The 16,635-nt window shown below is 40.3% G+C and overlaps 1 protein-coding gene across 1 annotated transcript; it reads right to left on the bottom strand.

The window, feature by feature from the left end:
- Nucleotides 1-687: 687 nt before the first annotated feature.
- PTCHD3 (patched domain containing 3) lies at nt 688-16,114 on the bottom strand. Its single transcript, XM_072651808.1, has 4 exons — nt 14,905-16,114; nt 14,058-14,179; nt 9,936-10,081; nt 688-3,311 (listed from the first exon to the last, which is right to left on the bottom strand). Exons 1-4 carry the CDS (start codon nt 15,784-15,786, stop codon nt 1,756-1,758), a joined length of 2,706 nt encoding a protein of 901 aa, XP_072507909.1. The 5' UTR covers nt 15,787-16,114; the 3' UTR covers nt 688-1,755.
- Nucleotides 16,115-16,635: the final 521 nt, after the last annotated feature.

Genomic DNA, 16,635 nt, shown 5'->3' with positions numbered 1-16,635 from the left:
AAGTTGGAACTCAAAGTTTTTAAAATGAATGTTAAAAATTATTTTACATGAAACTGAGAAATAAGACATACAGGCAATAGGGTATAGAAATCTATCTTGCCCTACAAGAAAAGAGAGGGGATGGGGAAAGGAGAAGGGAGAGATGTGATAGAAGGAAGGGGAGATTGAGGGAAGGGATAATCAGAATGCATGTTGTCTTGGGGTAGACAGAGGGGAGAGATGGGGAGAAAATTTGAAACTCAGAATCTTGTGGAAGTGAATGATGAAAACTAAAAATAGATTAATTAATTTTTAAAAAGAGTTACTGAGAAAGGGCATGAAGTTAAGAATTACCTCATGGTCACTTTGATTTCATTTTAATGGACAGACCACATCCTCCTGGTCACAGGAGTACCAAATTGGTGAAAAGGGATAGAAAAAATGAGGGTTCTGAGAAGCATATTTCTAATGAAAGAGAAAGGGTAATTTTTAGATGGAAGTAGCGGGCTTCTACAGAACTACAAAAAATTGTTGATTTGATATGAAGAGAATTTCACTTCTGTGGCAAGAAAGATGACTCATTGGTTGGAGAAGGGAAGGATAGATATAATGAGAGGGTATAGTGCCAATGCAATATTCAGAATTCCTATGGCAGTCATGAATATCCTGGTGCAGTTCTGAATGGTGAAACACAATAGACTCTCCACATGGAAGGCAGAACCAAAACATTTATTAAGATACCAGAAATACAAATCATAGTAACAAAAATCTATACACAAAATAACAATACAGAGAACAACACCATCCCCAAGTCTTCCTTCTCTTAGGCTTTCCACAAACCAGCTACCTTAAACTAATCACAAGCAGGCTCCCTTAAACAAAATCACAAACAAGCTCTTTCACTCATGCTAGCCAGCTGCCTACTTGCCTGCATCCTTCCTAGCTCTGACTGCTCTCATGACTAACTTCCTCTCAGCTCTGCTCTAAATCCACCTCTTCCTGTTACACCCTTCTTGTTCCACCTGTTGATCAAGCTCCTCCCAACACAGGCTCCATGTGACTCAGACTTCCATGGGACCCAGGCAGGTCACAGGAGTCAATTAATGAAAGGGAAAGATCTTCCCATTTAAATTACCATTAAAGAGGGACCTTACTCAGGAAGACCTTGGTAATTTATGTTTCAATTTGGAAGGCAAAGATACACTCAGAGGTAATCACTGAATAATTTTCAAAAATAAAGATTTAATTAGCCATAGCAAAATAAGAATATTCAACAAAGGCAAGCACTAAGGACATCCTGAGTTTATTCGAATAAGCAAAGCTCCTGATTGGCTCATTGTAGCCCACTGGCCAAATGTTGGAGTAAAGCTGGAGCTCCTCCTAGCAATATTTGGACTCAGAAAACCAGAAAGTGATCAATAGCCTGAGTCATTAGATCAAGTCTCAAAACTAATTGGAGGAAAACAAGTAAAATTTGCATGGTGCTAGGAATGAGGATCCTGCAACTACCATAGATGGTATGGTTATTGAAGGAAGGAAGGAAAAGTACACTAGTGGAATTGAGGAAGGGAGTGTTAGGAGATATTACAGTGCGAGTAAGTCATTTAACCCAGACAGATCCTGCTTCTTATGGTCATGGATTTAAAAGGTTAGCACAAAAAAGATTTTGACCTAAATCATGCAATACATTACATCTGGGAAAAGTGGACTTCAAGTTAAGAAAAAATACATTTTGCCAACTTCTTTAATGGCCTCATTTACAAAAGAGCATAGTGATTAAGGACAGTCAGGATCTCTGCAAGGAGTCTCTTCATGGGCTCTGCTACAAATTCCAAAAAAGGTTAAAAACACTGGAATAAAGATGAGGCCATGAGCAGCCCCAAACAAAATAACCAGAAACATAATCTTGAAAAAAGTTCTGAAGATGTAAGCTTTTGCTGCAGCTAAGGCAACCACCCCTATTATTGTAGAAGCAGCACCTTGTACAACTGGGTAGCCCATAAGATCCAATGTCTCAATTATTTTTTGGTTTGCACTGGTACTGTCACTGGAAACAAATGCATAGGAAATATGAGCAGAAAAGTCTACTGAAAACCCAATACAAATGATAAGGTTGATCATGGATATGGAATCAAGATTGACATTCCAATATGACATGAAACCTGCCACACCCACAATCACAGATGAAATAGCAAAGGTCACCCACAAAGAACATAGTGGATTGGGAATGAACAATAAGGAAACTACCAACATGGCAGCAGCTGCAACAAGTGCATTTTGAATAGTGTTCTCTACGATCACAGAATACTGATCAAAATAGATAAATGCAGGGTGATACACAGTAAGGGGAATGTCACACTGTGCAGCAGTACTTCTTAGCTGGTTTAACATCATCTTTTCACTTACTGCAGTACTGACATTTACTGACTGAATGAAGAACCGTGAAGACAATATTTCTTTTGCAGTTCTATTAACTTGCATATCCCACTCATACTCTGGAAAGAATTGTAAAAATTGATCTAAGTGTCTGAAAAAAACAGTCCTATTATTTATATTTTGGTGTATAGCTTCTAAATATTTCTTATATGCCCTTAACCAGGAATCTGAGAATGTTTCACTCACATAATGATTTTTTTCTAACGATTGAATACAATTGTCCAAATAGTTCCGAGTGATTTCATCCCAAAATGGTACAGATTTAGTGACAAAAACCATGATCCTAGGACCAAATTCTGAAAAATATTTCTTTTCTATTGAATAATAAGGAACAACATAGGAATTATCACTGGCCAGGTTTCGAAGGTCTATACCTTCCTGGATTTGGAAACACCCATAAATACTAGCAGCCAAGTATCCAGCATAAAGCAGCACCACAAACAGCTTAGACCAAATGTTGGTGATCAAGGGACCATAATACTTCCTAAAGAATGTATTCATTGCATGGGTTTCTTCTTCACCATTTGGTGAGACATGAAGGCCTTTCCTACAGAGAAACTTTTTGACAGATGAACATCTGCCATAATCCTCTTGAAACACATATTGGCTCAGATAGACTTCGACTTTACCATTGAGGGCAAGAAATGCTCCAAAACAGGTAATATTATATAAAAAACAAAAAAGAAGAGCTGTTCCCGTATAGATACAAAAGGCCTGCACGGATTTGAAAGAGGTCATAATCCCAACATAGAAGGCGAGGACATCAGTCAGCGTGGTGATTGTAATGGACACAGCTGCCTCTGCGTACGTATCAGCCAGCCTGTCTTCAAGGCTATGGATGGATTTGGTCCGCTGCCATGCAGAAACCATGATAAACATGTCATCCACACCAACTCCTATAAAGTAGGGGGAAAGAACTGCAGTTTATAACAGCTCATTCAAAATTAAAGATTGATCCAAATTTTTATCTATTTATTAATGACAGTCTATACAATTCCCTCTTCTTTGCAGAGGTACAGATTGTATATTTGTACATTACACATAACTATTGGACTTGTTTGATTTCCTGGTTAGTTCTACTGAATGCTTTTTGCTCTTCTTTCTTCATTCTTGGTAATAAAGATTGCCTCTTTGGGTAAGGCAAGGGGAAAAGATACATTTGGAAATTAAGATAATGTAAAAAAAAAATACGAATGCAATTTTGAAAAAGTAATATCATTTTTAACAATGACAAGTTGTATCCTTTATGACAAACTGAATTGGAATTTTACAATTTAAACTGATATCATCATAACATCCTAAAAAAAAAGGATTTTTGCTCCTACCTTATATGGAATGTATGAGTCTCCTCATAGTGCTTGAGTCACAACCCTAAAATCTCATTAAAAAGACATCAGAACATGATTGTGTAGGCCATATGGCAGGTAGGTTTGAGATACTACTAGTCCCATGAGTCTCTTAACCTTAGAAGGTGATTAATACACATTGTGAGTCCCATCAAATTGTGAAAATGTATCAAGATATTCTGCCATGAGCTTCCAACCTTCAAAGGCATCCCAGGACCAATAGCAGAGTAGCTCACACCACTACCATAGGATCTGACCCATTAGTATCTGACCTAGCTGTGATATATGGCCAAAGAAGAATCATTGAAATTCAGCTGGAAGGAATGCTAAATTTATCTAGTCCAGCCTGTCTTGGTAGAGAAACTTCTTTATAACATTTCCAAGTAGTCATTCAGTTGTCACTTGAAGATCTAAAGTAAGGAAAAACTCACCACCCCTAGATGCAGATAATTCCACTTTTAGATTATCTTAATCATCAGAAAGTTTCTTGTTGTACCAAGACTACAGTTTCCAACCACTTCCTAATTCTACCAGCTGGGATCAACTAAAACAAATCCAATGACTCCTTCATATTACTGTCCTTAAAATATTTTAAAACACCTTTCCTTTCTCTTTTATGTCTTCTCTTCTCCAACCTAAATGGCCCTGTTCCCTTGTCTGTCAGATAAACAGGACATACGTGTATTGTACTAAAGATAGGTAGGACAGTTACAATACTTGAATGCTTAAAATAAATAGACTAGATAACAGAAAATCTGTCTGTTTGCTTATATTTCTAATAGGGCTTATACAGATATGAAAAAGAAGTTCATTCTCTGGTGTAATTTGGGCAAACTAGAAAGACCCTTTGCCTTGAAATCTTTCCCTAACTGGCTAATGCTTCAAGGCATTATGGTAGACAGTAAGAAACTCATGAAGTGCGGGATGGGCCCTTTCCTTCTGCCAGGAGAAACAAATCCTCAGTGCTCTGCTACAAGAAGAAAAACAAAAAAAAAATAAAATTTATATAAAAAAGCAGAGGGAAATCCTAACCTTTTTCAGGGAATTAAAAGTGGGAAGAAGAAGGAATGCATGAAGAAAAGTGGAAGCTTTGGAACAACATAAAAGTGTGACACTCTTCCCAAAGAGGCAAAGTTCTTGACCTAGGGTCTTGACTCCCCAAGGGATCTATGGATTTATTTCAGGAGGTCTATGATCTTGGACTGGAAAAATTATATCTTTATTTTCACTCACTTTTAATTGAAATTTAGCATTTCCTTCAATTCTGAATGTAGACAATAAACACATTCTGAGAGGGCGTCATAGGCTTCACTAAACTGTCAAGGGGAACCTTGACACAAAAAAAATGGTAATCATGGGGGCAATAACAGTACCTACTTTCATAGGGTTCTCGTGAGCATTAAATAACATATATAAAGCAATTTGGAAAAACTTAAAAGCACTTTATGAATATTCGCTATTATTATCACCATCATCATGATGTCTGTATTCTCCCATCTGGGTATTACAGTGAGTAAATAAAACCTGGACTTCTGCTACTCAAACACTGAGGACTATACCATCTATTTAAACACTATGCTCTTTATATGTAGAACATAGAATTACATGGGACCATAAGTTCATATCCTTTTTTTTATTTAAATTTTAACATTAATTTTAACAAAATTTTGGGTTCCAAATTTTCTCCCCTTTTCTCCCCTCCCCCCCCAAACACAAAGCATTCTAATTGCCCCTATGACCAATCTGCTCTCTCTTCTATCATCGCTCTCTGCCCTTATCTCCAGCTTCTCTTTTGTCCTGTAGGGCCAGGTAACTTTCTATACCCCTTTACCTGTATTTCTTATTTCCTAGTGGCAAGAACATTACTCGACAGTTGTTCCTAAAACTTTGAGTTCCAACTTCTCTTCCTCCCTCCCTTCCCACCCCTTCCCTTTGGAAGGCAAGCAATTCAATATAGGCCAAATCTGTGTAGTTTTGCAAATGACTTCCATAACAGTTGTGTTGTATAAGACTAACTATATTTCCCTCCATCCTATCCTGTCCCCCATTACTTCTATTCTCTTTTGATCCTGTCCCTCCCCATGAGTGTCAACCTCATATTGCTCCCTCCTCCCCGTGCCCTCCCTTCCATCATCCCCCCCCACCCTGCTTATCCCCTTATCCCCCACTTTCCTGTACTGTAAGATAGGTTTTCATACCAAAATGAGTGTGCATTTTATTCCTTCCTTTAGTGGAATGTGATGAGAGTAAACTTCATGTTTTTCTCTCACCTCCCCTCTTTATCCCTCTACTAATAAGTCTTTTGCTTGCCTCTTTTATGAGAGATAATTTGCCCCATTCCATTTCTCCCTTTCTCCTCCCAATATATTTCTCTCTCACTGCTTGATTTCATTTTTTTAAGATATGATCCCATACTCTTCAATTCACTCTGTGCATTCTGTCTCTATGTGTGTGTGCGTGTGCGTGTGCATGTGTGCATGTGTAATGTCACCCAGTACCCAGATACTGAAAAGTTTCAAGAGTTACAAATATTGTCTTTCCATGTAGGAATGCAAACAGTTCACCTTTGGTAAGTCCCTTATGACTTCTCTTTGCTGTCCACTTTTTCATGCTTCTCTTCATTATTGTGTGTGAAAGTCAAATTTTCTTTTCAGCTCTGGTCTTTTCATCAAGAATGCTTGAAAGTCCTCTATTTCATTGAAAGACCAGTTTTTCCCCTGAAGTATTATACTCAGTTTTGCTGGGTAGGTGATTCTTGGTTTTAGTCCTAGTTCCTTTGACTTCTGGAATATCCTATTCCTTGCCCTTCAATCCCTTAATGTAGAAGGTGCTAGATCTTGTGTTATCCTGATTGTATTTCCACAATACTTGAATTGTTTCTTTCTAGCTGCTTGCAATATTTTCTCCTTGACCTGGGAATTCTGGAATTTGGCCACAATGTTCCTAGGAGTTTCTCTTTTTGGATCTCTTTCAGGCGGTGTTCTGTGGATTCCTTGAATATTTATTTTGCCCTCTAGTTCTAGAATCTCAGGGAAGTTTTCCTTGATAATTTCATGAAAGATGATGTCCAGGATCTTTTTTTGATCATGGCTTTCAGGTAGTCCCATAATTTTTAAATTGTCTCTCCTGGATCTATTTTCCAGGTCAGTTTTTTTTCCAATGAGATATTTCACATTATCTTCCATTTTTTCATTCTTTTGGTTTTGTTTTGTGATTTCTTGGTTTCTCATAAAGTCATTAGCCTCCATCTGTTCCATTCTAATTTTGGAAGAACTATTTTCTTCAGTGAGCTTTTGAATCTCCTTTTCCATTTGGCTAATTCTGCTTTTGAAAGCATCCTTCTCCTCATTGGCTTCTTGAACCTCCTTTGCCAATTGAGTTAGCCTATTTTTCAGGGTGTTATTTTCTTCAGCATTTTTTTGGGTCTCCTTTAGCAGTGTGCTGATCTGCTGTTCATACTTTGCTTGCATGTCTTTGATTGCTCTTTCCAGTTTTTCCTCCAGTGCTTTAACATAATTTTCAAAATTTTCTGAGCCCTTTTTGAGCTTTTCCCAGGTCTGATCCCATTTAGTGGGCTAGGATACAGAAGCCCTAACTTCTGTGTCTTTCCCTGATGGTGAGCACCACTCTTCCTCATCAGAAAGGAGGGGAGGAGAAACCTGTTCATCAAGAAAGTAATCCTCTATAGTCTTGGTTTTTTTTCCCTTTTCTGGGCATTTTCCCAGCCAGTGACTTGACCTCTGAATATTCTCCTCACACCCGCCTCGCCTCCGGATCCTCCCAGCCAGCGCTTGGGGTCTGAGACTCAAATGCTGCTTCCCAGCCTCAGGGCTTTGGACAGGGGCAGGGCTGCTATTCAGTGTGAGATTAAGTTCAGGTATTCAGGTGGGGGCAGGGCCGCCTCACAGGCTCAGTTCCCTCAGGGGGTTTATGCAGAGACCTTCAACAATGGATCTGAGCTCCTGCCTGCTTGGGGAGCCCCAGTCTGCTCCCGCCTCCGCTGTTGCCTCCTGAGGGGGCCTGAGTTATGGGGGCACTCCACTCCCCTCTCGACCCACCAAATAGAACTTCTCACCGACCCCCGTCACCTGTGGGTGGAGGGACCCACGCGGCCGCTGGAGATCCCGTCCCCAAAGCCCGCTCGGATCTGCTCCTCTCGGTGCCGTGGCAGGGCTATGCTCGGCTCCGCATCTGCAGCACAACGGACCTTTTGCGAGAGGTTTGCAGGTCCCTCTGGAACAGAAATCTCCTTCGCTCCACTGTTCTGTGGCCTCTGCTGCTCCAGAATTCGCTGTGAGTTACTTTTTACAGATGTTCTATGGGTTGTGGGTTCGGAGCTATGTGTACGTGTGTCTTTCTACTCCGCCTTCTTGGCTCTGCCCCCTGTCATATCATTTTCTTGTATCAAAGGAAAAAACATATACCAATCTCTTATAACTCTGCTTGCGATAGATATAGCTTACATCAATAACTCTTACCCAAGAAAGGAGAATGCCATGAAAGATAATTATAGTATAATGTGGATCCTAAATTCTGAAGGAAAAAACCTGACCAGATTTCTAAGGGTTCACAGAATCTCCACTAGACAAAAAATCTACAGGGAAAGTCAGTCAGCCCAGGAGAGATGGAAAACTGCCAAGAATGAAATTCTGAAGATACCTTTTGATGTTCTCAAGGAAAGAACAGGGAAGTAGTCTAAAGATTCTGATGTGAATGCAAAAGAAACTCATCAACCAACATGGATTTCTTAAAGGACATACAGAGAAAAAAAGACAAAGACAGATAATTGATGGCAAATATAAAATGATATGATATCATCTTATAAGGAACACTAAAACACAGAATAACCAAATCTGTGAAAAAAACACAAAAGGGAGAATTTCTAAAAAATTTTTATCAAGGGAAACGAAGAAGATGAAAAGCTAGCAAAGGCTACATAACAGCTTTGATGGGATGGATGAGTACACACTAAGGAAGAGTTGAAGCAAGGCTGAACTCCATTCTTATTTTGTTTCAGTAATCCTTGGGTTGGAAAGGACAGAACAAAACTAGGTAAGAAGGTCTTGAAACCCAGCATAAGATGGAAGATTATAAAAGGTCACCTACCTGTCTTTGCCAAGCACGTTTCATTAGGCCAACATTAACTAAATTCTAAGAACTAGGGACTGTGATTACTGTGCCCCTATCACTGATTTTTATGAGAACATGGAGCTAAGGAGAAGAACTTTGGGAGAGAAGTAAGGCAAGTGCTGTCCCAATGATCACCAACAGAGAAGAAAGTAGCTCATCAAAATATTAGGCAGCAAGCTTAGCATTGATCTCTGGCAAAATTTAATGACATATTTTTAAAGGGATTGTTAGTGAACATCTAGGAAAGTATGGGATGATCACAAAAAGCCAGGATGTCTTCATTAAAAACCGTTTATGTCAGCCCTACAAAGAATAGGCATAGAAGAAGATTTTTTTAAAAATATAATAAAAGTAGATATCTAAAACTAAAAGTTAAGTCTCAAAGAATGCCTAGCAGTTCAGCTCAGTTGCCATGTTGCCTTGTCCCATCAAGTTGTTGGTCCTCTCTCTACCAAAATTACTTGATAACTATTTTGTATTGACTATTCACGTTATCCTTCCCACCCTCAGTAAAATGTAAGCACCTTGAGTACAGGGACTGCTCCATTTCAGTCTTTGTAGCCCTAGTGCCAAAAACATTGAGATAGATAAACAGATGGATAAATCAGTAGACAGAAAATTCAGTAGATAGAGAAAAAGACAGACACATATAGAGATACATCAATAAATATGTGGATAGAATAGAAAGATAGATCAATAGACACAGAGGCAGAGAGAGAGAGATCAGCAGAAAGATGATAGAGATAGATAGAAATAAACATACATATATATAGATGCATAGAAAGTCCTCAATAAATGTTTATTAAATGAAGACAGCTTAGCAACATAAATAACTGCGTGCTTGAAGTTCCTTTATTTTGTTTGTATGTCTATATTTACTGGTAAGAAAAAAAAGTAAATAATATTGTATTGTGTAGGCCTGGTGCACAAATTCAGAAGTAGATGAGAAAAGCCTAGAGGAATCATTCACTCAAGGAATTTTTTTCTTCCCAGATCTTTTAACTTAATTGAAACAGATTTATAATCCTAGTTCTCTTTTCTCACCTAGAATAAGAAATGGTGCATTGGAAACTGTGACAACAAATGGCATCCCACAATGCAGCAAGAGGCCAAAGCTGCTCAACACTGCTAAACCAGCTGAAACGACTCCAAACGCTGCCACCCACATTTTGCTGATTATATGGTTCGTCCTGAAAAATTTGAAAAGAAACGTTACTGAGATAGTGACCCATCTATTTAATTTCAGCTAATTCAAATAAGTTTTCTTAGAAATTTATGACACCACTAAACAGTGAATTTATTCAGAGCACTGACTTTAACTACGCTTATTAACTTATAGAAGTCCCCACTTTCAAAAACTCAAACATTCTAGTTTTTGAAGGTTAATACCTCCCTCAACACTGATCTGCAAAGACATATACAAAAGGCAGTGCAAGACGCTTTTTTTCTAGGTGTAGGCATAAACATGGCCCACACCCTCTTTCAGTAGAAAGCTATTTAGGTTTATTTTGTGGTCAATAAATGGCATAGGCATTCTCTGAAATTCTCCAGAGTGTAAATTCCAAAGTTTTAAACTAAATCACAGAAACACAGAATTTCAAAGTAGGGAGGGATTCCATTAACCACCTAGTTCAACCCAATTCCCTCTGTGATATACCAGTCTTTGCTTGAAGATCACTTGTGTGGTCTATTCAAAATGTCTTTCGCTAAATGCAGCATGACTTGGACCATTGAGGAAGTGAATGAGATTGTCAAGAGAAACAAACAAAGATTGAGAACCTTGGAAAATACCAATAGTAAAGTATGGAGGAAGGGTTCATATATCAGCATAGGATCCAGAGAAGACACAATTAGAGAAGCAAGAGAAAAAATTACAAGAGTATGGTGTTTCTGAGGCCAATTCATATGGTATGAGGGAGATGATAAATAGTAGAGAATTATCCAGAGAGATCAAGGAGGAAGAAACCGATGGAGGGGAAGTCATTTGATCTATAACTAAATGGCTGGTGGCCTTAAAGAGAGAAATTTCAATACAGTAATGAAAATTGAAGGCCACGGGTTAAGGAAAGGACAGATACTGAGGAAGTAGAGATAGAATGTAGACAACTTTTGTCATGACATTTAATTGTGAAAGGAAGTATGTGGACGGATGGTGGTTGAATGAGATAAAGAGGTGAAAGAAAGGACTTAAAAAAGAATTGGAGAGACCTGGACATGCTCAAAGGCAGAGAAGTAGGAGCCTAAGGTGAGGGAAAGATTGATGGTGAAATGAGAAAGAAAATTCTCAGAAGAAGCATAGAGAATGAAATCATGGGCATAGGTAGAAAGGAGCAGAGACAACTCTTCTGTGATCTGCGGTAAGCAAAAGACAGTTGGTAACATAGAGTTTTGTTGGAATGTTAAGGGATGGCCTCAGTCTTCTCAACAAAGTAGGAATCTAGGTCAAATGCTATGTGGGGAGACATTTGACCAGAATAGGGATACAGGTTAAGGAGGAGGTCTTATGGGAATGTCATTTGTACCCAAGGTAGTGAGACCAGATGACCAGACTTGAGGTACCAGGACAGCTACAGGAAGATTGGGGTAACAGGCACCAGCGATGGAGAATTTACAGAATTAATCTGCCTCCAAGTACAAAACTGAATTAGTTGTGTCAGCATCTGAAAGGTCTCCACTTAGCCTTTGCTTCTAAGTTCTAGGTAGGGATGAGGCACAGGAGTGCTGATCTGATGGTGAGCTTTCACGTGGTTTCAAAGTCATTCACATGCTCAAAACTGTCAGCAGTTCTATATTCTCTAACAAATACATTCTAAGCTGCTCAAATCAATCTCTAATTCCTTCCCTGCTGCCTACACATACAGACAGGTTTCCCCATCCTTAAAAACAACAGCAAAAAAAGACAACTTCTTAACTCTATTAGCTATAGCTCTTTCCTCCATTTCATAACCAAACTCCTAGAAAAAGGCTAATTAACATTTATATAACACTTTATTGTTTGCAAAACACTTACTATAATCTTATCTCATTTGATCTGCACACCAATCCTACAAAGTAGATGTTACCATTATCCCATTAAGGCAGAGAGAGTTTTAAGTGGCTTTCCTAGGGACATGCAGTTAGCATGTGAAGCAAGACTCAAACTCAGGTCTTCCTGACTCTAAATTTACCTTTCTAGTCCATATACCACCAAACTTTCTACAGTCAGTGTCCTCATTTTCTCTCAGCTCACCTAATGCTCAGTCCTTTACAACCTGACTTCCAACCTCATTGCTCAACTGAAACAGCTTGTTCCAAAGTTACCAATGATCTTAATCATGTTGAGTGGCCTTTTCTCAATGTTCATTCTTTATAACCTTTCTGTAGCATCTGACACTACAGACCACCCCATTCTTCTTGGACATTTGCTTCTCTCCACAATTTTGGGACATCACTCTATTTTGATTTTCCTCCTTCCTATTCGGCTGTTCCTTTTCCATCTCCATAGCATAAGTACCTACTATGTCTCAAAGGCTGTGCTATGGGCTGGGGATGTAAAGTAAAAAACAAAAACAACCCTCAAAAACTCTGCAATCTGTTAGAGGCGACAACAGGTACAAGTTCATAAAAAAACAAATACGAGGCAATTCTGGGGGTGGGCACCAGCAAGGAGTGGAAATAAAGTTTCATGGAAAAGGTGGCACATGAGGCAAATTTTGAAGGAAATGGAGATTTTAAGAGTTCGAGGTGAGGTAAGAGTGCATTTTAGACATGGGAGATTGTCATTACAGAGGTTCAGAGATGGAATGTGGAGTCAGGCATGAGGGACAATAAGAAGTCCACTTTGGCTGGAGAATGAATTAAAGAGTATGGGAAGTGAATAATATTGGAAAAGGTAGGTTGGGGGGCAGTTTATGAAGGGCTTTGAAAGTAAAACAGAGGAATGGATGCTGGAGGTAATGGGTGGCCAAGTCATCAAAATCTTCCATATTCCTAAACAGGTGTAGTGCAAGGCTCTGTCCTGGGTCCTCTTCTACACTCCCTCTCAAGGTGACCTCATGAACTTCCATAGATTCAATTATCATCTCTATGCAAATGACTCTCACATCTATATATCCAACTCTCACTTTCCTCAGCTTTTATCCCTCAATATCAACTACATACTGGACATTTCCATAGGGATGTTTTGTAGACATTTTAGATTGAATGGGTCTAAAATAGTATTTGGTATCTTTCCTCTAAAAGCCAACTTCTCCCTGCGTTCCCTCTTTCTCCTGACGACAGTACTATCCTTCCAGACACTCAGGTTTGCCATTCAAAGAATCACCTTGACTTAGTCCTCTTCCTAACCCTCTGCCTTCTACACTCTCATAGCACTTTTATTGCATTACTTTTATTATTTAACTGTTAAAAAAGTAAATTACGATAACAACTGCGTAGAAAAATTTCTTCTGTCAGACTGTAAGCTTTCTGAGGGGAGGGATTAATTTTCTTTTTGTATCTCCTTCAAAATCTTTAATATGCTTTGATAAAAATAGATGCTTGATAAACATTTATTGAATTAATATAGGATGCCAAAATAACTGGTTGAATGGAAAAAATTAAATCAAACTAATTTTGGGCATCACCCAAATAGGGCTAAATATAGTTGTTTTGCTCAGCTCAATCAGTATTTTTTAAATTGAATTCATTCAAACATTTTTTTTCTGCACAACCTATATTCCTTGTAAAAATGATGAAAATGCCATGATAATTTTTGACAACCTCCCCCCAAGAATAAATAAGGGTCTTTATCTTTGAATTCAGAGCTCTAACTTCTGTTTTATCAATATAGTCAGAGAACAATTTATAACCAGAAAAACAAAGATTGTCACGGTGGAAGAATAAACTCTCATTTCTGCTAGAATTAGGCTACATAGTTTTATCAGTGATTCCTGCTATAATGTTTTAAATTTAACATAAAATGAAAGACTTGCTTCAAGGTTCCATTTCTCTCTCAATATAAGATTATATTCAATACAAATGAAAAAAATAGGACCATTAAGGCAGTGAATGAGATAAATATGATGTTCCAGTTCTAACACGTGCCAGTTTCTGTTGCTTCTAAGCTTACTCATAAGCAAACGGTGATGGAAACAAAAGAAAAGGTAATATTCAATTAAGAATTTAAACAATAAGAATCACAGTTACCTATAACAGGAGATCACTGAAAAGAATATGATGAGAAAGTAGCAGACAGAAAACAATGGAATTATTTCCTTCACAATTCCTTCGAATTCCTTCTGTCTGGATAGTGATGTGAAATAGGACACCTGAGGTAAAATAGAATCAGGCAAATTACATTTTTATTTGTACACAAATTTTAAAGGGTGAAATACAACAATTTATATTTTAGAACGTAAAAATTCTAGGAGAAATATATACAGATTCTATTTTTTGCTACAGAAAAATGCAAATTTGCTAGCACCATCCTCTTCTCCCACATTCCCCATTGAGTCACAACCTTCTTTGCTTTAAAAAAAAATTGTCTATTATCTTAGGAGAGCATTTCCAAAGTCAATTCTGAACCAAGAAAAATGAGGTAAATGGGTGTTTCCAACATGACCAATCTAATATCAATGATGGGGGCTGCTTCTTGTACCCAACTCTAAATGCTTCCATACCCTCTCAGTGTGACAAACTCTAGGGCCTAGAGCCCCTATTTCACTCTGGTGATGAGCCTAGATAGTCTTTAAGGAGCTTCCACCCTGATGGTTTGAAAGTACCGTAGGGAACCCCGAGAAAAACCCAGCCCTCATGAAGCCATTGACTTCATCAGACCGGAACTCTCATTTAAGTGGAGAGTGGACTGGACTGGAATCCAGAAAGATCTGGATTCAAGTATTGCCTCTGACACATGTTGGTTGTATGACCTTAAACAAGTCATCTAACATCTCTCAGTGCCCTGGGCGCCTCTCTGACACCCTAGAACAGGGAAGTCCCACGTTCCATCCCTAGCCTTGCCTCCCCATCTCCAGCCGCAGGTTCCTGCGGGTACCTCCAAGTTCTCCAGCCGCAGTTTCTGCAGCACCAACGGGAAGTCCTTGAGGAAAGCGTTCAGCCACGCGTGGCTCATTTCGCGGTCGGGCGCTGCGTCTTCACGAAGGTAATACACCAGCTTCACAGCCTTAGCCGTCTTCAGCCTACGGTAGGGGCTTATCCCGGACCCGAGCTCCACGCCCCCGACCACGTTGCCCAGAAAGGCCGAGACGGATCCATTTACCTTCAGGACGGGGAAAGTAAGATTCGTGGGCATAGTCTGAAATTGCAGAAGAGGATTAGGGAGACTGCACCCAGAGAGCGTCTGTGCGCACAGCTCTGCGTAGGTGAAGGGGACCCCTTCTGCGTCCTTTATACTCAGATTGTTCACGCTGGTGTCCAGCAATCTGATCTGCTCCCAAGCCGATGGTGTCAGCAAGTCCGAGGTGCTGACCACCAGGAGCGAGACGAACGCGCCCTCCGTGGTGAGCCTAGACTCCGAAAAGCGCCACGAGTCATTGGTGGGAAAATAGGCCTGGACCAGGCTCCTCTCTCCCTTCGCAGGGCCCCCCACGGGTGTGAACTGCTCCTCGATGTCGTTCGTCTCGCGTTGTTCCAGGAGCATAAAGCCACTCCCCAGGCCGGCCGACAGCAGCACGGGCAACAGCAGGAAGACCCAGGGGTACTTGGCCACCACACGGCCCAGCCTGCGGAACAGCCGCGACAGGGGCGCCTCAATACAGCTGGTGTGGCACCGGGGTGCCGTGACCTGGGTGGCGCGGTCTTGGCTCTGGCTGCCAGCCACCGACTTGTCTACCTCTTTCGATAAAAGAGATTTAGGCTCCGGCGGCGGAGAGCGCGGACGACTGTCGGGCGGTAACTCGGCGTTATTCGGGATCATCCTAGGAATCGGATGAGCTGTGTACAGCTGAGCCCTAAGAGAGCGGGCGGGCGGCAGCCTCCACCGGCTGTTCCCGGGAGAAATCAACGGTAGCGCTACCTGGCGGAGCTGTCCAGACCCCTCCAGTCACTCGCTCAGCGTTCCGTTTAATGGCTCTACACGCAACCCCTCCACGCCCTGCGGGTTCCGTGGGCATCGCATCCAAACCCAGCCTTCAGACAGACGTGAGAGAGGCGGGGAAGTGAGACTCGGAGGACTTTTGCCTGCTCTCAGTTTGACCCTTGCACAACCTTGGACTGATTGAAACATTATTTCTGGAGGGATACTTGGGAGGGGAAGAGGGGCAATCTCAGAGAGTGAGACAACCTTGCTGGGAGATTCTCTCCACTTGGATGTGGAACTCTAAGCAAAAGAGTCCGCACCCAGAGGCTAAACGGCAGTGCCAGCAGAGGCTTTCAGGTGTATGTAGAGATTAATGCTCTAGCAATGCAGAAAAGCCAACTGGTCACTAAAGGGGCATTTAAGGCCCACCCAGTTTTGCACATAGGTGCCACCATCTGTAGGATTTCCTAAGGATATGAAGGATAACAATATAGCCAGCTCTGAATCACTCAAACTAATGAAAGAAAGATTTTTTTAATGGCATGGCGTTATGGGTTTCCCCATCACATTTATTTTCTCCTCTTTGAAGTGGGCTAACGGGGAATGATCAGGATGGATTGTAGGAAGAAGCCCATTTAGGATGAAAAATATGCTGTGGATGTACAAAGGACAAGTACGTTAGTTCTCAGGTGGACAAAATTAAGAGTTCCTTCTGTAGTTTGGATACAAAATTGACGGAATTGAATC

This window comes from Notamacropus eugenii, chromosome 3, assembly GCF_028372415.1.
Source record: "Notamacropus eugenii isolate mMacEug1 chromosome 3, mMacEug1.pri_v2, whole genome shotgun sequence".
Taxonomy (NCBI): Eukaryota; Metazoa; Chordata; class Mammalia; order Diprotodontia; family Macropodidae; genus Notamacropus; species Notamacropus eugenii.
Note: the sequence above shows the minus strand (reverse complement) of the source record. Positions and strands in the feature narration are given on the sequence as shown.

Bases quoted from the DNA above. Each gene is read 5' to 3' on its own strand.
- PTCHD3 (XM_072651808.1), bottom strand. From the start codon at position 15,786: ATGATCCCGAATAACGCCGAGTTACCGCCCGACAGTCGTCCGCGCTCT. The intron at 10,082-14,057 runs GTAACTGTGATT...CAAATTTTTCAG, and splicing joins TCAGTGATCTCCTGTTATAG to GACGAACCATATAATCAGCA. The intron at 3,312-9,935 runs GTGAGAAAAGAG...CCTACTTTATAG, and splicing joins TGCACCATTTCTTATTCTAG to GAGTTGGTGTGGATGACATG.